Genomic DNA, 27,425 nt, shown 5'->3' on the forward strand with positions numbered 1-27,425 from the left:
TCCTGCTTTTTTTTAGTTTTGGGCTAGACTTCAGTTAGCCACTATTGTTAACAAATGCAAAAAACTATAACTTAAACACAGATTGTCTAACTCTATTAGTTTCACTTTTAAACAGCGCCATGGATGCGTGGAGACAGTCTTGTCGACAAGACGTTAAGGATGGATGGCCCGTTCCAGGTAATTATTTTATATTTACGTTCTGCATGGTTAAACATGCCGACATTTTGAGTGGCTGAACTTACACAAGATGAAAAAAAAAAATATCGCATACATTTTGCATAATTAGCTGGCAAGTTGCATTTTTTTTATCGTTTTTGCGCAGTATGGGCAAGGAAATTGAAATTGAATATAAAACTGCTACATTTACCGTTTAAAGTAATTTTTTTTAGCTGCTATGTGATAGGGTTCAATTTCATTCAGAAAAAAATTATTTAATTTTAACTAGTTTTTAAAGTTAATTTTTTTATGATTTCAAGCGGCTTAATAAAATTAAATAAATCTTCCTAAAATATTATTAAACCATATCATCCAGTAGCAACAATCTTTGGCTTTGAACAAAAATACTTATTTTAAGTTATTTATTCCATTTGGATTGCCTTATCCATGTTATGTTAAAAAAATAAACTTTGCCAGCTAATTAAGCAAGACGTATGCACTATATATATTTATTATGTTGAAGTTCGGCCAATCAAAAAGTCCATAATATACTATGCACATATATGCATACACATATATAAGCATATGCATATATACATTTATACATATCCACACGTATATGCATGTACACATATATACACATACATATATACATACACATAATCGAGGGCATCATACCAGAAGGGCGTATCAACGAAAAAGCAAGTTTACAGGGGATTGTGCACATACGCCCATCTAGCATGACCTGATTTACTTTTCTTGTTATATGCCATAATGTGACAGTTCACCACCACCTAATCTAATCACGTTGACCATGCGCCCTTCTGCCACATTTATTTATCACATTATTAGATACCCTTACGCCAATTATCTCGATATTGCAAAAAAGTGTTGATACGCCCTTCTGGTATGATGATTATATCCACACATGTATGCATGTAAGTGTGCGACATGAGTCAGTAAAAACATAACCACGGCCTGGAACTACACATATCTATGCATACACACATATATGCACACATGTGTGCATGCAAGTGTGCGACACGAGCCAGTAAAAACAGAACCACGGCCTGGAACTACACATATCTATGCATACACACATATATGCACACATGTGTGCATGCAAGTGTGCGACACGAGCCAGTAAAAACAGAACCACGGCCTGGAACTACACATATCTATGCATACACACATATATGCACACATGTGTGCATGCAAGTGTGCGACACGAGCCAGTAAAAACAGAACCACGGCCTGGAACTACACATATCTATGCATACAGATATACATATACAATTGTACACATATATATGCACACATATATGCATGTAAGTGTGCGACATGAGTCAGTAAAAACAGAACCACGGCCTGGAACTACACATATCTATGCATACAGATATACATATACAATTGTACACATATATATACACACATATATGCATGTAAGTGTGCGACATGAGTCAGTAAAAACATAACCACGGCCTGGAACTACACATATCTATGCATACAGATATACATATACAATTGTACACATATATATACACACATATATGGATGTAAGTGTGCGACATGAGTCAGTAAAAACAGAACCACGGCCTGGAAGTACACATATCTATGCATACAGATATACATATACAATTGTACACATATATACACACATATATGCATATAAGTGTGCGACATGAGTCAGTAAAAACATAACCACGGCCTGGAACTACACATATCTATGCATACAGATATACATATACAATTGTACACATATATATACACACATATATGGATGTAAGTGTGCGACATGAGTCAGTAAAAACAGAACCACGGCCTGGAACTACACATATCTATGCATACAGATATACATATACAATTGTACACACATATATGCACACATGTGTGCATGCAAGCGTGCGACACGAGCCAGTAAGGCCTGGGACGCGACAGGGGCGCGAACAGACCTGTCGCCTTGCAGCCGACCGGCGCCGACGAGGCGGTACACCTGCAGCTCCACCCTCTGGCCCGCCGCCGGCCGCAGCAGGTAGCGGCACGTCGCGGGCCCGGGCGCCGCCGGCGACTTTATCTGGCCGAACGTGCGGCCCGAGGCCGCCGCCAGCCGCCGCGAGTCGATCGTCACGTTGCACACTGCGTAACAGACCACAGAGCAACGACGTCGTAGTACAGGGGCGCAACAACAAGGGGGGCAAGGGTATTTTGCCCCCCCCCCCCCCCCCCACTTCCTGAATTCTTGAAGTGGGGGCAAACGGGGGCAAAGAAAGTGCTGTGAAAGTCGGATAAATAATTTCGTTATTTCCACTAGCTGTGTAATCAATTTTTAGATAATAAAACTGCTTAAATAGCACCATTTTCCACCTTGAAATACAAATTTTCCCGGGGGGAGGACACCCGGACCACCCACTTCAATAGGTGGGGGGATCGATGATTCTTTATTAAAAAAAGGTATATTCCCCCCCCCCCTCCTTTTGAAAATTTAGTTGTTGCGCCCCTGGTCGTAGACCTGCACGCGATAACCAAACACACGATCGAGGTCTGCCGATAAGAACGTTCGAACGTGCGTTAGTTCTCAAACTGGTAGGTCATCACTTAAGCGCATTTTTTTTAAACACTAAAAAAAAAAAAAAAAAAAATTGTAATTGATGCGGTACATCAACTCACACTGGAAAGAATGTTGTGAGTGACTATAAAAATATTTTGTCAACCTAGTCCTAAAAAAAGATTTTTTTCAGCGATATGAACAAGAGGTTCACGGTGAGGTTATCATTTAATTCTATGAATTACACTGCGTTTTAATAAATTCTTGTTTGTTTTCATAATTAAAAAAATAATATTAAACATTATAATTACAACACATTTTTTTAAACAACTACAATCCAAATACACTTCGTACCTAAACATTTTTGATATCAAGTATTAAAAAAAGGCGGGAGGGGGGGGGTTGTCTTTTAATACGAATAAATAAATTTAGGCACTTTTATTTGAACTGCCAGCAATGTTGTCAGTGAGCTGGGAAAAACAGATTCCAGTGCGACGCCTTCTTAAAAGTTTAAAGTACGAAAATGTTTAAACAAATTCCGTGCGTTGAATATTAATTGTTTGTATTTTAACTTTATGACAATATAGTTATAATGTAAAGAATTGCCGTGAGATAGGTCCGTATTTTTCGTGTCGCGGAGTGGCGGACATGTTGTCATTGTTCATTCATTCGAAGGCCATAACATTATTAACCACTGTTAATGAATTACAGTATGTCTATGTAGCCTATTGCACTATAACTCAGCGCTAAGGTGATATATAAAGACCCACCAAATCAGTCTATTCGAATGCTCGATCACATCAAACCTATATATAATATTAAATTAAAATAAAAACTAATTTATTATGATCAATCCTGTTTTCAAAATTTAACACACAAATTTTTATCTTTGGTGTGGGTATTTCAACAGTGAGGAATATTGATTGTTAATTAATAAATAATTATTGAAATCTTGAACTGTTATTTTGAAGTGAGTAATAATTGTGTTAATTCATGTTTATTAATTTATTTCCATTTTAATCGAAATTTAAAAATATAAGTTAGAATTATTAAATCTTAATGTTCTAATTGTATTAAAATTAGTTCACTTGTAAGATATTAGGTATTTTACATCATCTCTTGATGTGAACTATAACATCGAACCAATATTACGGTCTTCTTACAAATTCTTGCAATGATTAAAATGTTCTATTATTTTTTTTTAAATCCATTAAGTATAATATTAAATTTCTTCACGAATTATCATGAAATTATTCAGTAGAGTATTGTAGAACATTTATTGAATACTTCGCTCATAATGCAATAACGTTTATCACAATTAATTACAATCGTCAAGATATACTTCTGACCTACAGGATGGTTTATTATTGACTGATTTAGTCCGGCAACCTTTCTTGTTAATTTCGCATCAAACAACAGCTAAAAAAAAAAAAAAAAAAAATTAGTTCCTTTCACAAACGGTTTTGTTTAGAATAAAAGATAAATATGAATAATTTTCACACCACTTCTTATTCAATCATAGATTTAGAAAACCATATATTTAAGTATCCAAAAACAAAACTAAACACTTGAAAGTAAACAAACATTTAACACATTTTTTCACATATAATATAGAACACATGAATATATAGTAATTATTAGAAGTACAATTGTATTGGAAATTGGCTGTTAAAATATTTAACATTATATCTCTCTATCTCTCTGTATCTATCCATATATCTCCATATCACTCTATCTCCCTCTATATATCCTATGTAGCTCTGTTTCTATCTATATCTCAATATATAGGCCTGTCTATATATTTCTACATTTCTCTATATCTGTATAGCTATATCCTTCACTCTATCTCTGTATCTCTCTATATTTGTTCATCCCTTCTTTATATACCTCTATCTCTCTATGTCTATATCTTCTTATCTACATATTTATCTTTTAAAAACAATACTAACACACAAACATTCATTTATATACATTATTTTTACTTATCTATATTTTTACTTGTCACTGATGTCTTAGGTATATAAAAACACGAACGTATTTGAATGCAACGTTGTGTCAAAATTTCAAAGTAATCGGTGAGGAACTTTCAGTTATTTAAGATTTTGAACGAACGAACATTTACATTTTAATATATACTTATAGAGGATAAAAAAAAATATGTTGTCGGCAACGCAAAATTTTTGGCAGGAAGAGTTTCCAGGAAATATATAATGGCGCTCGCGATACTGCAATATTCAGTGCAGACCATCGGAAAGTTAAATGCATGCCGATATTTGTTCTGCGGGGTTCATCAGTTCTGAATGCCGGATAAAGTTCGAGCGCAATTTGTCAGATTCGCGCATTCCGAGCAATCGACAGCACGTAGCCTGATTGATCGGTTTTTCGCGGAACAGTCTGCCCGTGACAGGAAGCGGAATGGACAGCCATACTTTTTTTTTCGCACATAAATTTTGCTGTTGAAGCGGACCAGAGTTCAGGAAATTTACCCAGAAAATCAATCCGGGTGTCATAGCAGAGAACCACTGCGAGCTCTGGAGCGGCAGAAAGAAAGAAAAAAAAAACAAACGCGGTTGTTATAGGCGCTTGAGTTCGAGCCCGTATGTATTTACCATTCCTGAACGTGTCCTGGCTGGTGGAACATGTTGGAATGCACCGGGGGAAGCCGAACTTGGAGCACCCCTAAAAAAACCACCAGCTCAAGGAAACATCAACACATTTAGTCTACGGTTACGGTGTATGGGTGTTCTGACGAGTTAGAAAAAAAATCAAACAATTCGAAAGAAGTGTTTAAACTGCCTGCAACCGCCCCTGCAGATTACGCACGAACACGTCAGAACCAATTGGTTGTTCAAATAAGTTTGAATTTATTAAATTTATATTTACTCGTGTCAGGTAAGTTTTGTTTATTCCAGTTTATAAATTCCCGGAATTTTAATTGTACTTCTAAATAACTCAATTAAGCGATTGCAATTGAACATCACTGGAAAATGTAGAAATAATTAATTATGTTGTTCTTGGTGGTAAATTAAGTAATGGTAGAGGTATTGGCCAGGATTACGTGAAAATTCACCACCGCGCGCCCAAGGAGGTTGGAAACAGTAAACGTGTTCAAGCTCCTTGGCGGCTGAGCGGACAGCCGAGTGTCCACGGGGCTGCGAGGGTAGACGCGAGGAGGTCACAGCGCCCAAGGAGGTTGGAAACAGTAAACGTGTTCAAGCTCCTTGGCGGCTGAGCGGACCGCCGAGTGTCCACGGGGCCGCGAGGGGAGACGCGAGGAGATCAAAGCGACCCGGGGAGAGGTCATTGAAGGAGGCAGACCTGGAGGCAGAAGGCCTGTCGGGAATGCTACAGCCACGGCGTGGGGTGGCTGGCTGCCCCGGCAGCAGCACGTCGACGACACCTCGCTCTCACCACGACCACGAGGTCTGCGTCAGGCGGGGTGACAACGAGCAGGGGATGTGGTGTTTCTCGGGGTACCAGCTCAAGTCATCTCTCTATGTATGTCGGGTGTCATTCGGTGGAATAAGCACAAATGCTCCTTCGATACTTGCTTAATAGATTCTTGCTCACTCGATACTTGCTCACTCTATATTTGATCACTAGTTATTTGCATGTATTTTGTTAACATTCTATATCTATACCTGTAAAGTTTCATATCTAATCAAGCCCATTTTTTTCTAAATAATTTTAATGATTATATATTTGTTTATAAAACTATGTTTTAATTTATTAAAAATTTTCTAGCAATCAGTTTTAAAAGAAATGTATATTTGCTACTAATTGTTTAAAAAAAAAAAAGAATATAAATATATTTAACACTATAACAAGTAAAAGTTAATATTTAAATACGAGATTTTGAAGATGCGCCGTTTATTTAATGTGACATAGAATAAAACCTAACAACGTAAGATACATCCCTACAGGTTGTCTTACGTTCCTGACACCAATGGTCAGCATGCAACATCTTCCCTTGACGAATTTTTTGCAGGCAGTGAAAAGAGCCGGTCACACAAGTGGGGAACTTTACAATATATATATATATATATATATATATATATATAAACGTTTGGAGTATGCTTGTTTCCCAGACAATATATTAGAAAGTACTGTACTGCAACAATAGTCTAGTTCAGATTTTATATTTATTTGTTTATTTTAATTATAGTTGTGTCACCTAATATTTTATTTATGTTAATTACATGCTCTTTGGTTTAATTAATGAGTATCTATGAAATACAAACTCTATGGTATAATATGAACATTAAAATCCAACAATATGAGAGACCCCTCTAGAGACAATTGAGTTTTACAACGGTAAAGTAATATTTTGATGGATGTTTTAATTATGTAACATTTTATGGTCAGTAATTGTTATTTATAATTTAATGTGAATATTATGTTTTGGTGTTATTGTTGAGCACCTGATTCAAAAGTTAAATGTTAATTAAGTGTAACTGTCACTAGATTCCGGCCAATGAGGAGCCGCCTTGCCAAAAAAGGCATAAGTTTTAATAATTTAAAAAAAAATATATAGTTTTTTATGATGGCTTCGATGGGACTTGCATGCAGTATATCAAAGAGAAAAATATCAACAAGAATGTAAGCTGGAAATAGGCATCCGCACAAATGGACGATAAGGATTGATTGAATTAAAGTGTATAATTATTGGTAGGGCTTTATCAAAACGATAAAGTAATTAGGAGTGCATATTTTTATGTGAGTATCATATGCCCTATTTTCCACCATTCATCTTTGGTATGGAATAATTGTAAAATACACTACCTAACATTAAATTGGATCTATTGTTGTGATTTGAGACTTTGAAAAGACTGTAAAGTATTTTTGAACACACAAAATCTATAAAAATTATTATTTTTGTTAAATACCCATTAACATACGACTTGGTGATCTAGAGGTCCAGGGAGACGTTTCTCTGTGTATCTACCGACCAATCAATAAGAAAACTGAGAACTAGCCGAGGTAAAAATACAAAACTGTGTAAAAATAATAAATCCTAGACTTTGAGAGACATTTGTTAATTTGGAGTAAATGTGCGTAACCTAAATCCAGACGTTTTTTTTTAAACTACATGTGTTCTGGAGTGCCAACATCTTTATAGGTTTTATTATAATAACATTAACAGTAATTCTTGTGCTGACAGAGATAGAGCTATGTATTTTAATTAATTCAATTTATGATTTTGGATTCCTTTTGTTCCCTAGAATAAAAAAAATATGTGTGAGCCAAATCTTAATATTTGAGAGTAATTTGTTTTATAATAATAGAAATACCCATGTCCTATGGTATTATCACACACTCAAGCTTAATAAGGGGAGAATCCTGGCGCCCACAAATAGTAATAATATTCAGCACAATAAATAATGACACTACACCAGTAAAAGCAAAAGTAGTGGAGAAACATATTTACCAATTTCATATTAACAGGTAACAACGGACTATAATAATAAAAAGGAGTCAGAGAGAAAGAAGGGACAGTGGCTAGATCCTCGACAGTACAAAAACAGGTTAACGTCTGCGATATATCTATCATTTCCAAACAAGCAGCAAACAGAATTTGATACAGTTGGTATAAAAACGTGTGAGAGACAGTCCAGTTTGAAAGTTGATGTTATCTTTAAAATATTTGTGCAATGGGAGCGCATGACTTGATGTAAGTTTTTGGACATACGCCATTGCTATGCAATTTGCTTAGCAATGGCGTATGTCCAAAAACTTACATCAAGTCTTGAAAGTTGATCATACACGCATCTATCATGTTGAAGTGATTATACCACACAACTCGTGTTTGAGGGATTAGCGGTTGTGCCGCATAATTAGTTATTTTCTTAGCACAATTAAAGTTTTTTTATTAAATAAATTGTAAAAAGAACCGGGCAATACTTTCAAGGGTATGTAATTTAAAACTGTTTAATTATTGTTTTCGGTGTGGTCCAACCACCTTTGGTTTTTCAGGGCTGGACGGCTTTGCGCCACTCAATCAAAAAGACAAAATAACCTAAAAGTCGTTAAATTTTCGAAAAGAAATGTCGGCAACCTTTGTTATTATTTTGTGGTTGTACGTTACTGGAAATATTCACCATAAATGTTTACGGTTATCTATTTGTCATTACAAAACAACCAAAATACTATGTTAAAATGCTTATTCTTCTGTTTCAAAAATTAAAAAAAACTGCAAAGTGGCAAAGTATGAATGTTAAAAATCATTACTTACGTTTTAATTGAAATTATATATATATATATATATATATATATATATATATATATATATGCACACACACACGAGCACACGTCTGCACAGGTGCACATTGAATTGATGCCAAGATAATCCTAACACCGTCAAAAATTATTAAAAAAAAAAGTATTTTGCAATTATACCTAATACATCACTCCGTTAATACAGCATTCAATAAATTCTAAACTAAGAATGTTTGTAAAATAAATTTTTTATTTAAGTTGAAATGTTTAAGAAATAGGCCTATAAATGTTTTCTTTATATTTAAAATTTAATTATTGATGTGGGCATTTCCCAACCACACAGCTATTTTTAGTGGCCAATCTCCGCCTGTTCAGTTGCGCCCTCTTGTTCGACACGGCTACGAGCAGATCGCACCGCCCATGTAGCTCTTTTCTCACTCCCACCTACTCATTTTTTGTTTCTCCCTCCAACTGTCGTAGGAAGTATTACCCCTTCCCTTTTTTAAGAGCCCCTTGGACTGGGCTCTCTCCCGCCTGTCTGCGGTGCCACACCTGTTGGTCTACCTAAGTACTATGTTCACCCCCCCCCCCCCCCCCCCTTTATTCCAACGAGATACCTTCGGTAGCCCGCATGGCCCCATACTGCCGCCGTACTTTCTCTTTCTCTATGTTTGTCCCGACATCAATGCTTGTTTTCGCGCCTTGTGCACCATCTCGTGGCCTCTTCGGCAACTAAAGTCATGCTTCTATGCCTCTATGTCGCATTGCGCGTTACATCTACTTATGTTCTTACGGATTTCTCGGCTCTAAGAGATTCACCAAATCCTTTCAGGCTGTCTCACGGAAGGTATGACCAACGGTTCTTTTTTTTTTTTTTAAATATCTCTGAAGAGAACAGGGGATGTTGTCCCGAGATAATAGAGAGTTTATTTCCCTATCTTTACTTTTGCATTTACATGTTGGGCTTTAGTGTTTGTTATCTGTGGTTTTGTTCCTGATGTACTTTCTCGGGCCACCGGGGATGTAACTTCAGGATTTTCCCCACAGCGCAGATTTACAGAATGGAAGCTGGCAGCCTCTTTCCGCTTAAACTTTGATCCCCTCTGGGTTAGTTATCTCGATTCTCCTCCGCGGTCTCCTCACATGTGCAGCATCTCTACGCGCTGCTGTGCTCAGTGCCACACTGACGCAGTGCTGAGGACTCCTCGCTAAATGCCGGCGCGCAGCAGCCAAGTCCTAGAGTGATGTGATCCTTTCTAATCATTCAGAATGTTCGAACATGGATCTCGGACTGTCTTACATACAAAGAATTAAGTCTTGAGGCGTTTAAAATTAAAATTCCGCGGTAACTGGCTGGCTTCGATAATTCATAAATAAGGGGTGAGAAGTTTGTGAGTACTGTTTTACTTGATGAAAAATTGTTTATTTATCCAATAATGCACAGATAAAACAATTGTATATCTGTAATCTGAATTTAAACTAAATATAATTGTTTTATAAATGAAATTAACTTATATTGAAAAAAAGGTTTACTTTTATTACATTTTTAATTATAGTCAATATAATTATCTGAAAACGTGGTCATTTCATAACTTACAATTAAAAATAATAAGATCTAGTTTTACCAATTTTTTTAATATAGCACTCTTATGTAGTGGAAAGAAGGCGAGAGCAATAATTTTTAATCAAATTAAACATCCTTTGAATAAACTAAACACAGGTAATAAGAAAATAAATTTGCGCACATGCCATACATTAAAAATAAACGTGCTCGTAAACATTACCATTTTTGAAATTATAGCCCTGAATAGTTTTGCATCGGATGAAAACATTATAAAAACCTGTTATTTTATCGATTATGGTGCTTAAATTAGAGAAGTTTGAAATTCATCGCATACGTTTCTTGCATGCGCGAGCGAAAAAGTGGGTGGTAAACTAGAGAATAATTACCATGCAAAACTTATCAACAATTTTCGATTTCAAATCAAAAGACTAGATACCATTAAAACATTTTTTTTGAAAGTAGGTAAAGAACTCAGATGAACACATTGAAAGTGGAGGAGGTTCATTTGGGCATTACGTGTTTATGTTATGTTTTGTGTGTTGCCTGCTTGAGTGCTCAAAAACTTACATGTTTCCGCTGAGCATAAAAAATGGTTTGATATAGTGTACAGAGATGTAGTGCAGTAAAATCCTAAAACGGGTCAAAACCGAGGGCAAAACTATGGGCTGTAATCATGTGTACCGAGCGATGAAGGCGTCTATCGAGAACAATGCGCGCTTTGTAAACGACATTATTGGCTGTTAATCGACTTCGAAAAGTGATGTCACTGAACTGAGATGAACGAGGTTAAAATGTAAGCAACTTGCTGCAAAGAGTTCGCATAACCGCTAGAACCTACAACGAAAATGCAAGGTATATAATTGCCCCTTTGAAATCCGACCTGGCAGTTGCAATTAACTTGTGCATCGAGTTAAAACGGATTGAGAGTTGAAAGCGTACGCGAACGTCGCGCTCGCGACCGAAACGTAATTAGGATGCACAGGAGTTGAATTAATTTGGAAGCGTCATTGGACGAAGACATCTCCAGTACGCGTCCCACGAGCGCGGCTGTGGCTGTGGTCTGCCACGCGGTGGTTCGCCCGCTCTGTTCGAGTCTGCGCGCAGCCGACGGCGACAACCGCGCACAGCAGCGCCCGTACGGTCGTGTTCCGTTACTTGCATGGCCACACTAACGCGCGGACTGCACGAAATATACCCGTAGAGATTACATTTTTGACGTGACAACGTCTAATAAATCGATGAACGCCGGCTGCACGCACGAAAAAGGATGACTCATTGTCCCGTTACGCACATTGTCCCGTTACGATTTGTCCCGTTATGCTCATCGTGCGCTTGCGACGCATCTATCTCTCTTCCACTCGATTGGAACAACCATCGATTTGACTTTTTAGAGGCACATTAAACTTGAAACACTCCCATTCGTTTCCTACTTTTCCTATCATCGTCCTATCCTTAACAGAATAATACAGATTGGAAGAAGTTAAATAGCAAACATGTATAAAAGTTATAGTTAAAATAATCATTTCGTTAAATTAATAAACATATTTGAATTAATGAGTGCAAATAAAAGTAAATTATCAATTAAATTGTAGATTTAATTTCACTCCTTTGTATCCATACAAAATAGTGATAATTCAATAAAAATGATTCAATTGTATTCATAAAAGAATGCAATCATTTCATCAATGTTTTGTTATGACGTTGTCACGTTAAACTATCGTCCGTAAACCGACTTTATAGACAACCATTTTTTTAATCAATTCGCAAGTTAGGATCCAAACAATTCATACGAGGGCTATTCGTAAGGACAGCACCGTTTGATCATTAATAAAATATAACTCGTGAGAAAAAATTTGTCATTGACAGTTTTAGTTTACTACGTATTAACTTCACATGTTCACATAATCGCCATTTAGTTCCAATAAATTAACCCCTCTGCATAGAAGTTCGCTGCCTGGGAATGGAACAGACGCATCCGTCATATGCATCATGTACTTCGAGTACGCAATGCGTGTAGCCTAAGTAGAGGCGCTCAGTGAACATCCCAGGAAAACGTTTAAGTAATCTTCGTACTCGAGTATAAAAATAATGGCCATTTTTTTTTTGGGATGAATGGGGAGCCTTTTTGGTTGATTAAATGAAACGTGGGTCAACAATTATGCAAAATTGACAAAATCACGATTGTCAACTCCTTTAATTCCCAGGCGGCGAATTTCTATGCAGAGCGGTTAAAGAAGCTGGTGCAACATTGCGAAATGTGCTTGGAAATGAATGACCATCATGTTAAATTGTAAAGTATGTTTATAGTAAACTAAAACTGCCAATAAAAACGATCTCTCACAAGGTATTTAATTTTAATGAACAAACGGAGACTTTACAAATATCCCTCGTAAATGAAAATTTTATGAAATTAAAAATTACAGAATATCTTAAGTAATTAAACACCAGACAGATTATACCAATGAACAAATTTTTAGGAATTAATTCTATAAAGCTATATTTTAAAGCAAAAACGTTGTGATAAATATCGTTGAGACACTGGATGTTCTCAGAAATGAAAAGGATCGAGCTTAATGTATATTCCACATGAGGGTCGTTAGACACGATGAGCAGCAATGAGATATTAATGAAGCACTGACGAAAGGAATGGGTGGAGGAGACGGGAGTAACCGGGGCAAAGCAACGTCCGCCACTTCTATCACTTGAAGAAAATCTGTTTTTACCCCCACGGGAACTCAAAACCCGGATCACCTTGATGGGAGGTGAGTGACTGACCACTCCACCATCGTCGTACTGTACCAGGAAAAAAATTCAACTTTATTTCTAGATATTTACGTTCCAAACAGAATCAGTACACAGTGTCACGTTTCCTACGCTTCTAGAGCCAGCGTTTCGGTCTGTTAGTTAATTATACTACAGTATCGTTTGGGTAGCACAGGAGGTATTTTTAGAGTTGCGATTATAATATATTGTTATGACTATTCAAGTATACAAAATGTATTGCAGTATAGTTTCACTACCATAAAGTTTACTTTGGCACACCAATATATTTAACACATCCTCCGAGGTTCGCAAAAGATGCAATATTGACGACTTCGACTGGTGGCTTTAACTGTTTCTGCATACATGCGCATTGGACTTTAAACCGGTTGATTTTATGTTTTGTAACGTGGGCTAATTTAATTGTATATCTGCTGCATACTAAAATTTCACTCTCATTACTTGATTTTAGATCAATAAAGTTTGTGTAGTAATTGCACTCAGAGTCGCAAGCGCACCACGACGAATATACTGCTAGCTGGTTCGTGTCTCGTGACCACGCGTGCGCGCTGTTACGCTATCGTACTATCGTGAACCTCTCTGAACTGCGGTCTGCGCGTGGCTTGCACTAGGTCGAGTTTGTGTGTGACACGCCGGTGAATAACGACCCTTACACCTCGCTTCACCACAGAAAATTCACCTCCAGCCGGGACGGGAGCCTTTTATGTCCCGTAACTCGCGACTGGGATTGCTGCTGATTCACTATCGCTCAATATCCCCAACAGGAGCCGCATGGAAAATATTACTGCGGAGTTCACTTTAAGCATGGAACTGGAAACCAATGACTTTTGAGGGGCTGTAGTGGTTTTTAGTTGTCAGGAAACTCGCTTCCCAACAATGCGACCTTAGTTTGAATCCCGGATTATCTTATTATTTTTTTTGCAAATTTAAAAACGTGCCATTTGGGTTTTCCCCAGGTTATTTTGTTTCCCCCGCAAATAGATTCGTTCAGTACTCCGCAAATCATTTACTGATGACCTCGCTTCAAAAAAATTTTATGCCCTAATTCAACATCATCAGATATTTTGTCTGAGAAAATTGTGAAACTTCTTCAAACTGAATGTTTAACGAAGCGGAGCGAACAACATTGTTACGAGTGTGAACACAGGTGCGGAAATGATAGCCAAATTAATTGAATACAGATTTATTTATTACCTTATATCTGTTAGTGGAGATGAAACAATTCAACTGTGTGTCCACAATATAGCCACTCTTCCATTAATTTACTCTCTCTACTAGAGATCCATACGACGGTAGCTCTTCCTACTGCTCGTATCTTACTGTGCACTTCTGTCCCAGCGGGGCCGGCTTCGCCGTTTATATACCTCTTAGCCCACATCTGGAAAGATCTCGTAGATATTTGAAGTGTCGCGTCGTCAAAATCCCCGACTTTACACTAGAAGAACCAAGAACAATGGCGTCCTAGTTAAGCAGACAATCAGGAAACGTGTCGAAACCTTGAGCGAGACAAGACAGTCACTGGCTCAAATGGCCTGCTTCTTTGCCTGGCCTCTAGTGTTCTCGTAACAATATCTTAAACCAATATCACAAATTTGCAATAGTACTGTACAGCTTTAGATTGTTTAGAGATTAGACAGGTTGCCTCGTCAACTTTGCTGTCCAGCGTCATGGCATCATGGCGTAATGACGTCACGGCAGCCGCTCAGAGCGTTCATTTATCATAACCCGCAATTTTGCGAATCCGCTTTCCACACGTCACAAAAACTTTCGCTCCTTTTTTCCCCTTTCACTCTTCGGTCATTTATTTTTGTCCCCACCCTCTCGTGTCATCCCTCACTGGTGAGATTTTAATAAAAATAATAATACGTGGGGGAAAAAATACGGATCACCATTGTCAGTAAAAATAAAGGAATCTAAAATATGCGTAAATTACCTGATAATAAAAATCCCTAATAATGTTATTCATAATTCATACGATAATCAGATTAATTTTGATTTTCATATAAAATAATTCATTGCTTTGTGCCTGTGGTTTAACCGGATAGGGGGAAAGATAAATTAAAAAAAAACATCGTAATGCGCATTAAATGTATAACCATGCATATCTTCCACGCTATTGTACATCCTAGGACATATAGATACAGGATACCTGGGTAACTTTAAACGTAAAGGTATCATGCTTACGTTATTAATCTGTCTGTAGCAAAACAAAAAAATTAAAATCATACACAATTTGGTTCACAGTTAGCTCTAGTGTTGCGATTTTTTATCCAGAAAAACAGTTGATATTTACGTGGCATCCCCGCATCACTGTGAAACTTTCCTTAGTGAAAAATGTGTTTACTTTTGGCAAAAGTGGCATTGACAATACAATAATTAGAGACTTCGTTATTTTAGGCTTCGCTTGGAAATGTTATTTTTTGGGACAAGATTATATGATGAATTGCGATAAAGCCGAAATGACACTGAAAAACCATTTAAACACCATGCAACACCGAAATGCAGGTTAATACACAATGAAAAAACAGAAATGCAACAAAAAATGAAATGTCAGCATATTTAATCAAAACTCAGATTACAAAAACCTAATGTTGTTAATATATTAATTCCAATGAGTATCAATTATTTAACATGGAGCTAGTTACCAAAATGTATGTACTAAATTGATTGAAAAAAATTGCTGTTTTTTATATTGCAGCTGCTATTAATAAATAATTTTTACATTACGGCATTGGTAGGTACATTTTTCAAGCGCACATACACTTGCTGATTTATTTTTATTGTAGTTAGACATAATTGTTACAAATTATTATATTGTAAATGTGCATCATGTATCAGTCTTAATTACACTTTATTGGTGAAGTAAGTATCATTGAACAAATAAACATATTTTTTTAGAGTGTTCTATCTTTGTGTTTTAAAAACAAAACTATCCCAAAAAATAAAACCATTCAATCTTATCTCTAGTTATTTGTTTATTCAAACACCATAAATGTTTGAAACAGAAGAGAGTGGACCAATTATTTACTAAGACAATATGTGAAATTTTTTAAAAATATTTTTTAATGTCTTGTTAACAATATAGGGCATTTATATAAAGTATTTTTGTTACAAAACTTTGTTTTTTTTGTCGTAATAAACGGTAAGACAGCCTATTTAATAATTTTGTTTAGCTAATTACCCTTAATACCCATATCATCCGGATTTGCGATAGTCCGAATTGCCTTTGGTCCCAATTGCCCGGACAGACGAGTTTTAACTGTACCTTCTTAAAGAACCTCGATAGCTTAATGATCCTTTAAGAGTGCGTCTTCAAGGATGTCAAACAGTGTTGTTTGCCTCAATAGTTGCAACGATCCTTTCAGAATCGCCGGTGCAGCCTTTTGTGAAAGCACGAATCTCTTGCGTCCTTCATTCATGCTTGTGACCTTTCTTTAATAGAAATGTGAAGATAGTATGCTGTCGAACCAGCGAACTGCCGTTCAAATATTTTATGTGTGTTTATTATTGTGAAATGATCAAATTGATTGTATGTAAATCGCTAATAAAAAAATAAAGGCCGAATTTTTTAAGTTATACTTATTTAGGCCCGTTATGAAAAAAAATTATGAGAATTAGTTTTTACTATACACACGCGCGCAAAATGCAACAAAATTTTCACAGGATGTAAAAAGACTACATATAAATAAAAATTGTCTATGTGTATTTAATCATTAACATTAGTGACTGTAATTGAATACTGGTCCATATCATTAAAAACATTTATTTATTCTGAATATTATTGATAGAAATTATATGTATATTTTTTCAAGTTTTTATATTTGATGTTATGTTATCGTATTTATTATTTATTTGCATTATATATTGTAACATTATAAGTTAATAAATATTTAAAATTAATAAATTAGAATAAACATTCAGCATATTTATTTCTATTCATTTTTAATACTGAGTATTTAAGTTTAATGTTTAAATTTGATTGAATGTCTTCTTTCCCAACCGTATTTATGATATCACTGTAGTCATTTTATTATTTGTTTATATTAATTACCTGCATGCTATAATAAAGTGTTTTTTTTACTACCCCATGTATAACTTCGAATACGCGTACATAAAGTACACGCACTCATTTTTTTTTTCTTTCATACTTTGATTTGGTGTTACGTGGAACGAACCCTGACATCCCTTCACGACTAGTTCCTCACTAAAGGCTCGGTCAAGGCTGCGCCAGGCGAGGTCGCAAATTCGCGAACGGCCCGAGTTGGCAGAACGCGCGTGAAAGGGAGACGCGCGGAAGTGACGGGTCTCTCGCGCGAGAGGCAAGACCCGAGCACTGAGAGGGCTCTCAGCTGTGCGGTTGGGGTAGCTGGGAGGGGGAGGGTTGATTCCCGACGCAGCTCCGCCTCATCTGTATTCCGCGCGTCGACGGGCGGGCGACATTAGACCAGCGTCGCTCGCGCCCGTGGGGACCGTCCGCAGTGCGCACAAGCACACGCACACGCACACGCACAAGCACAAGCACGGCGCACGGCCGCACACCGCGCCACAGCTGCGGGGCTCCTCGCAGCTCCTTGCAGCGGCTTGCGAGGACCAGGAGGGGACGTCCGGGCTTTCATTCCATCTCCTTTTTATTCATTGGCAAATTCATACTACAATCAAATTATGTGTACAAATCGGCTACATTATTAGATGATTTTTATGTATAAACGAGCTAATACCCGGCAAGCGTTGCTATGAGTCTTAATTAATTTTTTTCGTAATTTGTTTGAAGTTTGTACACATATACAAAACATACATGTCTCTCTATATATCTCATTATATTTCTCTATATATAAATCTTTATATATCTCTCTACCTATTTCTATATCTCTATATATTTCCGGCCATATCCCTCCCTATCAATATATCTCTCTATATTACTATGTATTAATGTTTCTATCTATACCTCAAAATATTTCCCTATCTATATGTCTCTGCATCTCTCTATACTTATATCTATATATCTTCCTTTTTCTATCTCTAGCTCTCTGTTTATATATTGCTATCTATATATTTATCTGTACAAAACAGAAGACGAACAAATAATATTAATTTAAATATATATTTGTTCTGATCTATATTTTTATTTTTTTTTTCTGTAAAGGTTTGACATCTATATGAATACTAGCTGCCCAACCCGGCTTCGCACGGCTATACTAATGGAAAAAGAATTATGCCACATCTCCCATTTACAGTAATGGTAAATAATAAAAAATTCCGTGAAAATTTATTACAATGCTGTATAATGTACCGATGGTTTCCCGACTCGTGCACGCAACATAAAACTGATGTACCCGTACTTCGCTACGGCAGTCTACAGGCAGATCACTCTTGCGCCGCTCATAATACATGCCCCTCGTTGTGGGTACGCCACTGCCGCGCGATGCCTGTTGCCATGGAGACGCAGAAGGCATGAACAATGCAAAATACTGTTCTCATGCAGACAAAGTACCCACTGTTGCCTGGTTTTAACCACCTATGCTATGGGATCTAATTTTCGGAAAATGTCATCCTGCGTAACATAAGGAACATTACTGTGAAGTTTCAAGTCTGTAAAATATATATACTTGAAAAAAAAGGGCAATTTTTGATATTTAAAGTACTTTCAAAATTTCAACGGTGATGAGGACTGCACTAACAATGAAATAGCCGTTGCCATAGAGACGAATGAAGCATCAACAAAGCAACAGCCGTTGCCATGGTGATTTCCTACCAAAAACTGGAAATAAAAAAAAAATTAGGGGTGGACTACCCCTAACATTTAGGGGGATGAAAAATAGATGTTGGCCGATTCTCATAGATACCGGATAAGCACAAAAAATTTCATCAAAATCGGTCAAGCCGTTTCGGAGGAGTATGGCAACGAAAACTGTGACACGAGAATTTTATATATTAGATATACATAAAAATTGGATGTTGGTATATGTATGACGTCGATAAACTCCAACACCGTTTGACCAATCGCAATGAAAGATGGCACATCGAAGTGTTTTTTCATGGAGAAGGTTTTTATGCTATCCAATTTTTTTATAACTAGCCGCTAAATGGCGCTGCATCACATCAACTTATAAACCTTTCAACCGTTCGCCATGAAAATTGGTATACATAGATATTTAAACACGAAGAATATTTTGGCAATATCCATGTAATTTCTCTATGTCCACCACACTGTCATATAACGCTATCCTTTTTTAATTAACTCGCGGACAATATATCACCGTGTTCAGCCCGGGCAACGCTGGGTACTGCAGCTTGTAGATTATAAAACACGCGCGTATTCTAATGCCAATTTGTGTCAAACTTTCAAAACAATCGGTGAAGAACTTACTGAGATTAAATATTTTGAAGAAAGAGCATTTACTTTTTTAATTTATATATATGTCACATAAAAATTTTATATGTTTAGCATAAGTTCGGCCAATTTTTTTAGAAATGATCACATTTTGAAAACACCACATAAAACTCCCCTTATTCTCAAGATAATCTTGTGCACGCCACTGGCTCCATTACATGTCTGAGTGTTTTTAGTATGTAAATGTATATATGAATAATTTGTCCATATTATTGGTGGCAATCGTAAGTAAAATGTTATACCATTATTTGGTTTCGATAACTGGTATATGGTACTATCGTTCACTTCTTTTAGTTTTAATTTTGATAAAGGTTTTTAGAAATTTTGATATAGGGGTCAAATATAAAATTTTTACCAAACTATTGTTGTGCAACTTTAATTATTGCCAAATGTTAGTTTTCTTTTCTTTTAGTGTAATTTGATATGTATTATTTATGATTTAAGTCTTGTAGACGAAATATTAAATGTATAGTTACAGTAGTAACCACATTGTGCCAGAAAGTGTGTCCAGAGTGTCATCAATACGCGGAAGGGTGTAGCTATCATTTTTGGTGATGCTATTCAGCTTCCGGTAGTCCATACCGAATCTCAGTTTGACATCCATCTTTAATTCCAGAACAACCTGGGATGGCCGCGGACTCGCTGATGACTCTCTTACCCCACTCTTAGTCATTTCTGTAACTAGACTAGGTTCGTTTTTCCAAGGTCAGTATCCCCCAGGGAGAACACATCTTGCTTTTTTTCCCGCAGAAAAGCAGTAACTTCTTCTGCTTCTTCAGGAGAAAGGTTCTCCTGAGATCGCTTTAATAACTGATCTAGTCCTGGACTCAGTGGTTGTAGAGTGTACTCATTAGGTGGATTAGCTTCACACTGGGTTACCCAAAGGACTGGTCCACAGCTTTGCTTCAAAACCTTAATTTTTGACTCGAGGTTGGCAACCCTTACTTGCAAAATCTCACCAACCTTGGTAATGCTGCGGCCAAACAGTAGTCTCTCCAGTCCTATTGTCACATCCGGCTCGATGATGTAAGTCATGCTGCCCCTAGGGTCTCCCTGTATTTAGGCTGCTACTATCTGCTCATTATTGGCCGGAATTTGGACAGTTTAGTCGAATACTTTAATGGACACTTATAATTGTTTGGGCGTAAATAATGCTACCTTTTCCCCTCTGATTCGCAATGCCTGACTTTCCATGTAAAGACCAAATCCATATTGATTCTTAATTTTCATTACCAAGATTACCTCATCATTAAAATCGGCATCAAATCCACAAATTGTCCAAATATCTTTATTTACCTTAAAAACCAGCTGTCCATGCCCAGGTGATGTGTTTCCAGTTGCTGTTTTCAGTTTGTATGGGAGTGTTGTCCTCAGCTATTCCTTTTTTTTTTTTTTTTTTTCATTTTTCATTTCATTCTTCATCCTTTCTTGTCCACTTTTCATCCCCTCCTGGATATTCTCCAGTTTCTCCTGGTTACTTCTTCATTTCCTTTAGGCTACTCTCCATATAATTTTTCATCTCAGCTAAAAGACTAAAAGTGTCATTACGTTCTTAAGTTCGTTGGCAGTCATATTCCTCGTCTACGTACACTATCAGTCTAACTGTAACTTATGTATTTTTAACTACACTTACATTTCACCCACGACCTAGCTTAAAATACTACTCAAAAATAACACTATCATTGTTACACTGAACACAAAGTAACTACAGTTCTTAAAACTAATTTTATTCTCACATAGTTGAATTTTCTTTTCGTATAAAGATTAAAAATTTTTTAAAATTTATTTAAAACTGAACTCTAAAATATTAATTAGCGCTATCTATACTTCTGACACCAAATGTTACGGGTAGGAAAACAGGTATGAAAAGGATAGCCGAATAAGTTACATTTTTATATGTTACTACTATTTACACTATTAATTACGTTACATAGCTGAAAACTGCTGTCCACAAATTAATCACTCATTTAGTGCACAGTTCACTCTCCCCACTGGAGCTCGGCTCCACAGTGGCTCTCCCTACTGCTCGTATCGTACCTCGCATCAAAGTCCCAAAACACTGTCTCGCGCTACTCACTCGTTCATCGAACACAGCACAGTCCCGATGCACCAGTCTCCGCACACAAAGTCCGTCGCTTGTCGTCAGGTTTTCGCTCGCCGAGGGGTCACTCGCCCCCATCACTTCACTGCCTCGGAGGCCGGCGTCACCGTTTTTATACCCTTCAGCCCCTTCTGGAATGGCCTCGCACAATCTTTGAGGTGTCGCGTCATCAGATTCGATTTAACACCCGAAGCTTCCAGAACAATGGCGTACTAGTTATGCCACTTCATGCAGGTGGGGCTCTTGGAAAGTGCCGAATCCTCCAGAGACCTGTGGAAGGGGAAGCGGGAGTGTAGGAGGGGTAAAAGGTGTCATTGCTAATCCGATTAGGCATGTGACGGTAATGGATCGCATCTCGCTTACAGGCCAGTACGTAGGCTGGTTGGCTAGCTGGCCTGCCTCGTTGACCCGCGTCCACGATCCTCGTAACAATACTATGTACAAAATTTCATTCCTAAAAAAAGACAGTGAAAACTCTCATTTTATGTAGCTTTTCGCGGTCTATTTATTTACATACTAAAACTAAAACTTAAAGCAAAAGTGTCATTGAAAATTGCAGTGGTTCGTCGCTCGTATGTATTATTAGGGACCAGAAAAATTCGCGGGTTCAGTGACCGCTAGGATGGACTCCACAGTTCTAAGTATGCTCTGGTATATGTCACCCGCTCGTTATCTGCTGTCTCGTGAGACGTCCCAACGTAAGTAGGCTGTGGTTCGTTTCAGATTCGGTTGAGTGTTTCACATTGGCCCAGAGTCCCTAAGATGAGTTGTACGCCAATAGAAGTAGAATCATTGGGGTATAACTATTTGAGTTTTAGCCTATCGCAGAATGAATCCGCAAAATTTTCCCGGTCTCTGTGTCAACACCCGGAGCTCTTCGCGCCGTTTGGCGGCTCAGCCATGAATTCAGACGTGCTCGGATTGGTTGAAATGCATCCAGTGGCGAGGCGTGAGGTTTACATGAGGGAAAGCAACAACTTCGTTCACCCCAAAACACGGGGGAGGGGAGGGGGGGACCGGGGGCCCTCCCCCGGGAAAATATGGATTTAAAGGTACAAAAGGGTGCTATTTAAGTAGTTTTCTTAACTGAACATTGACTATTCCACAGGTAGAAAAATTGACATTTTTTTTTAAATTATAAACTATTTTTGTAAAATAATAATGTTTGGCATACATTATTCTGATAATAAAATACCTACTCTACATTATTTATATACTAAGTGGGAGTGTAGTATCATCGATATCTGGTACAAAATATATAAACAGACAACACATGGCAAAGTAAGTATTTAAAATAAAGAGAAGAAGCTCATAAAAATGTACTAGAATAGTAAAAATTAAATGTTGGTATTTTTTGTACCAACACAAAATAAACTATCTTCATACGTGATCAGAAACTCTGTTAACTGGTACGTGGTTATTCACAGTCACTCCAGCGAGATTGCAACTCTCGAGCTAGGATCCCGTATCCGCCACCCGCGGGACGCGGTCGGTAGCAGTTGGCACTGCTAGGCCGCCTCCCGTACGCCCACAAATCCCCCACGCACTGCCAGCCTTTGGTTACCCAATAGGGCGCAGGGAACTCCCAGCCAAAAGCCCGCGAGAGAGATGCGCGCGCCCCGAGAGACGACCGCCGACTGAAACGCGACCTTGCCACCTGCCCTGCCGAACTGTGGCGGACATAGCCGAAGTAGTCGGCGGAAGAATTATACCGTCTGCTTCGGCCATGTTCGCTTGAGTTCGGCAAGAAAGCGCTACCTTCGTAGCTTCTACCACGTGTTTTTACAGCCAATCCCCTCCCTGAACCTTTGTACCATTTCCCGAAAGGAAACTACTGCGGCAGCCTTCCTGCTGAAAGCGGTTCTACCAGCGCTTCTAAACCTAGCAACGCTTCTAAAACAGCATGTTTTGTGTGTCGACGAGTTCTTTTCTTATAGCGCACAGCGCACAGTATTGGGTCCCAAGAAGATAATGTAAAAAATACGTACACCTAACTGCACGAGCCAAAGTAAAATACTATTCTGAATAAAATATTTATTTAAAAAATACATTGTCTGCAAACTGCCTGGGCAAGCACTGCTTGCCTTGCTTGCCCTGACGAGACGCCACTGAATGCGTCGTGCCACGTCGTCATACACCGCGAGATGCCGTGGGAGGTTATCCGGAGACAGTGGTAGAGGGATAGGTGGGAGGGAGGGGGCGAACATAAATCGCAGCGTTGTTCCGACTGGTTTACGCGTCGAGGGAGGGGCGGCATCCAGCCGCACCCCTCCCCCCCGTGGCCCGCGCGAACAAAGCGCCCGGTGCAGTCGCGGGCCGCACAAAGCACGGGTGGTCATGAAGCATGCAAGCGCCATTGTCCGCGCCTCGCCGCCAGGGGAGCTGCAGTCGCCCGTCGCTGGTCCGGCCCCGGCCTGTAGTAGTGGCCTGCTCGCCTTCTTTCGTTGACGACCGTGAAGTTTCACTTATTAATTTAATAAGCTGTGCAATAAATGATTGGTTACGCCAACACCGAGCCAACAAATCTGAAAAGAAAAAAAAAACTTTTACCAAGGAAAAAAATTGTTGGCCATTTGTTGGTGTCGTGAAATCTGATCGCGATTTGTACATACGAGTTTCAATGCTACAACCTGCAAGTGTGATAATTTCCTCATTAGTACCTATTTTTTGGTGCATATTTATTTTCCAAATATTTTTTTAATTAAAAAATTTCTTTCATTTAGTTTTTTTCTAATTTAAAGCAAAATAAATATAAGTTGAAAAGCAAGAAATTAAACAGCAATAGTTTTTTTTTTAAATCAAGCCTTTAGATATATTTGCAGTTTAGTACTTTTACTTATTTAATTTTGAAGATGTAAATTTATTCGCCAAAAAAAAACGCGTAGCTCTGGAGAGCTTCGATCTGAGACGCGTGCGACGTGCTGTCGGCGACTGCTCGTTGTTTCACGCCTTCGCCGCCGGGAGCGCTGTCGCGCGGAGACCGCCCGGGAGAACCTGGCTGCCTGCTTCTGCTTCCAGACTTCGCCGACCTCCGTAGCGTAGTCAGATGCACACCGGCTTACGGTGCGAGGGGTCCTGGGTTAGAGTCCCGGGTAAGGCATGGGTGTTAATTTACATACAGAGAATTGATTGCTGACGATATGATAAGGTCTCGGATATGGACAAAGTACCCTCTGGCTGTTGGTGTAACACTGAAGGCCACCCTAATTGAAAAAAATAAAAAAAAGTTTCCAAACTTCGTGGAATAAGCGTTGTCCTCCACGTAGGAGCGAGATCAAAGGAGCGCCGGAACTTACCAACAGAGCGAGTGCGGCGCCTTAGTGCGCGTCGCGGACACGAAGCGTCGGGCGCTGTTGTAGGGCCACTGATTGCGTCGACCAGTCGTTTTAACACACAAAAAATTACGAGCGTAACGGTACTATCCAACCCGATTTCGACGTGACAACGTCTAATAAATCGATGAACGCCGACTGCACGCACGAAAAAGGATGATTCATTGTACCGTTACGCACCTTGTCCCGTTACGCTCATTGTACGCTTGCGCCGCATCTATCTCTCTTCCACTCGATTGGAACAACCATCGATTTGACTTTTTTCGAGGCACATTAAACTTGAAACACTCCCATTCGTTTCCTACTTTTCCTATCATCGTCCTGTCCTTAAAAGAATAACACAGATTGGAAGAATTTAAATAGCAAACATGTATAAAAGTTATAGTTAAAATAATCTCTTCGTTAAAGTAATGAACATATTTGAATTAATTAATGAGTGCAAATAATAGTAAATTTATCAATTAAATTGTAGATTTCATTTCACTCCTTCTTTGTATCCATACAAAATAGTTTTAATTCAATAAAAATGATTCAATTTTATTCATAAAAGTATGCAATCATTTCATCAATGTTTTGTTATGGCGTTGTCACTTTAAACTATCGTCCGTAAACCGACTTTACAGACAACCAATTTTTTTTTCTTAAGAATCGGCAGTCACTAAATCAGAGGGTGGTGCGTGTGCTGTGCGTGGACTAACTGTTGACCCAATAATTTAAATTTTGGACTTAAATTCCTGTTTTGAGTTTAAACTATTTGATACTTAACTTTGTGAACTTAACCGTTTGCCAGCTTTTTCCTCGAAGCTTCTTGCGAGGAAAGAGTAAAATGCCCCTCCAACCCTGTGTAACTTTGTCTGTATGTGAACATTAAATTGGACCCGATGATGTACAGGATTCGGCGTACTAGTTTGTCCGAGGCTTAGATATGCCGTTTTCTATATTTTTTAAGTAAATTTATATGTATAGAAACACGTAAAACTTTAAACGTAATTGGGGGGAGGGAGGGGGACATTTACTTTTTGATTTTGAGTTCCGTACCAGTGTAGGCCTACTAGTGCAGGTTTTCTGTTTGGAATACATAACGTTTCAGCAAGAGTAAAGTTACTTACATCTGAACATTTGCCTTACGTTGACGCAAAAAAAAAAAATTTCGCGGACTAAGTTAAGGGTGACGTTTCATCAAGAGGCTTAATAAATTTGTTGCACTTCAGCCCTTAGTCTGCTATAGAGTTTTTGAAGAAATATTTTGAAATGTCTTTTATTTTGCAAGATACTGAATCTTCAGCGGATGTTTTGAACGTAGTTGTGATGAAATGAAAGCCCCGAACTGTACTGTTACGCTACTTTATTTTTTTTGCCATGACCGAGTGTATCTCTTGACGCGACGATAGTATTTGGAAGAGAACGTATTTTTTGTAAAAATATAAATATACTTATTTTGTTATATTTGTATAAGTCAGTATTTAACCTTGTCAATAGATGGCGTTTCTCTGAATTTGTAACGCGTTATCTTTTGGTTTGTCCGTCACGTCTTACCTAGAGGTTACCTGCCTTCCCACAAAATTAACCTGAAGATTGGCGTCGTCCTGGTTTTGCTGATGTGTAGCCTTGATGTGCCGAATTGTGGAATCAAAATTTCCCGTGTTTAAAGTGTATGTCCTATATACTTGAAACTCGGTGTTAATGTTTCTTATATTATAATGTGTTTAGCCCGGGCAACGCCGGGGTACTTCAGCTAGTGATAATATAAAAACGAAAGTGTTTTTGTCTGTTTGTCCTTCTTTAACGCAGCAACGGAGCAACGGATCGACACGATTTTTTTGCATATAGATAGTTTAAAGACTGGAGAGTGACATAGACTACATATAATTATGAAATTCAATTCAAAGGGAGTCATAAAGGGTTATATTTAGTTTTGTAATAGAAAATCATAGGAGGTAGGTCATAGACACACAAACAGTGAGTTTGCGTCATTTCTCTATTTCCGCCACACGGTCATATAGTAAAGTCTGGCAACTTCCTAATCTTCTCCTTGGTGAAACCCATCCGCTCGGTGAAGCTCGCGGCTGCTAGCAAAATAAAGGCGCTAATAACAGTTTAGTTACGAGCACACACATACACACACACGCACTTTACATTGCAAATTGACACACCAAATGTACTGCGCGGTGTTGTGTATTGTCGCAAACTGCAAGTCCGAGGAAACTGAAACCGCGTTTGGCGCGACATCTGTTGGGTGGACCCACAACTACTAGCAAAAAAAAAAAAAAAAAAAAAAAAAAAGCTGGATGGACGGGTTAAACTCAACTTTTTAGGTTTACAATATTAATTTAACTACT

At 38.1% G+C, this 27,425-nt stretch overlaps 1 protein-coding gene across 3 annotated transcripts in view; it reads right to left on the reverse strand.

Moving 5' to 3' along the window:
- Nucleotides 1-27,425, reverse strand: part of LOC134530532 (uncharacterized) — a 127,285-nt gene that overhangs the window by 39,710 nt on the left and 60,150 nt on the right. For all 3 annotated transcript variants that reach the window (XM_063365431.1, XM_063365433.1, XM_063365432.1), the window contains exon 4: nucleotides 2,109-2,292. In XM_063365431.1, coding sequence (XP_063221501.1) covers nucleotides 2,109-2,292 — 184 coding nt within the window. The remainder of the gene's footprint in view (nucleotides 1-2,108; nucleotides 2,293-27,425) is intronic.

Source organism: Bacillus rossius, chromosome 3 (assembly GCF_032445375.1).
Source record: "Bacillus rossius redtenbacheri isolate Brsri chromosome 3, Brsri_v3, whole genome shotgun sequence".
Lineage (NCBI taxonomy): Eukaryota > Metazoa > Arthropoda > Insecta > Phasmatodea > Bacillidae > Bacillus > Bacillus rossius.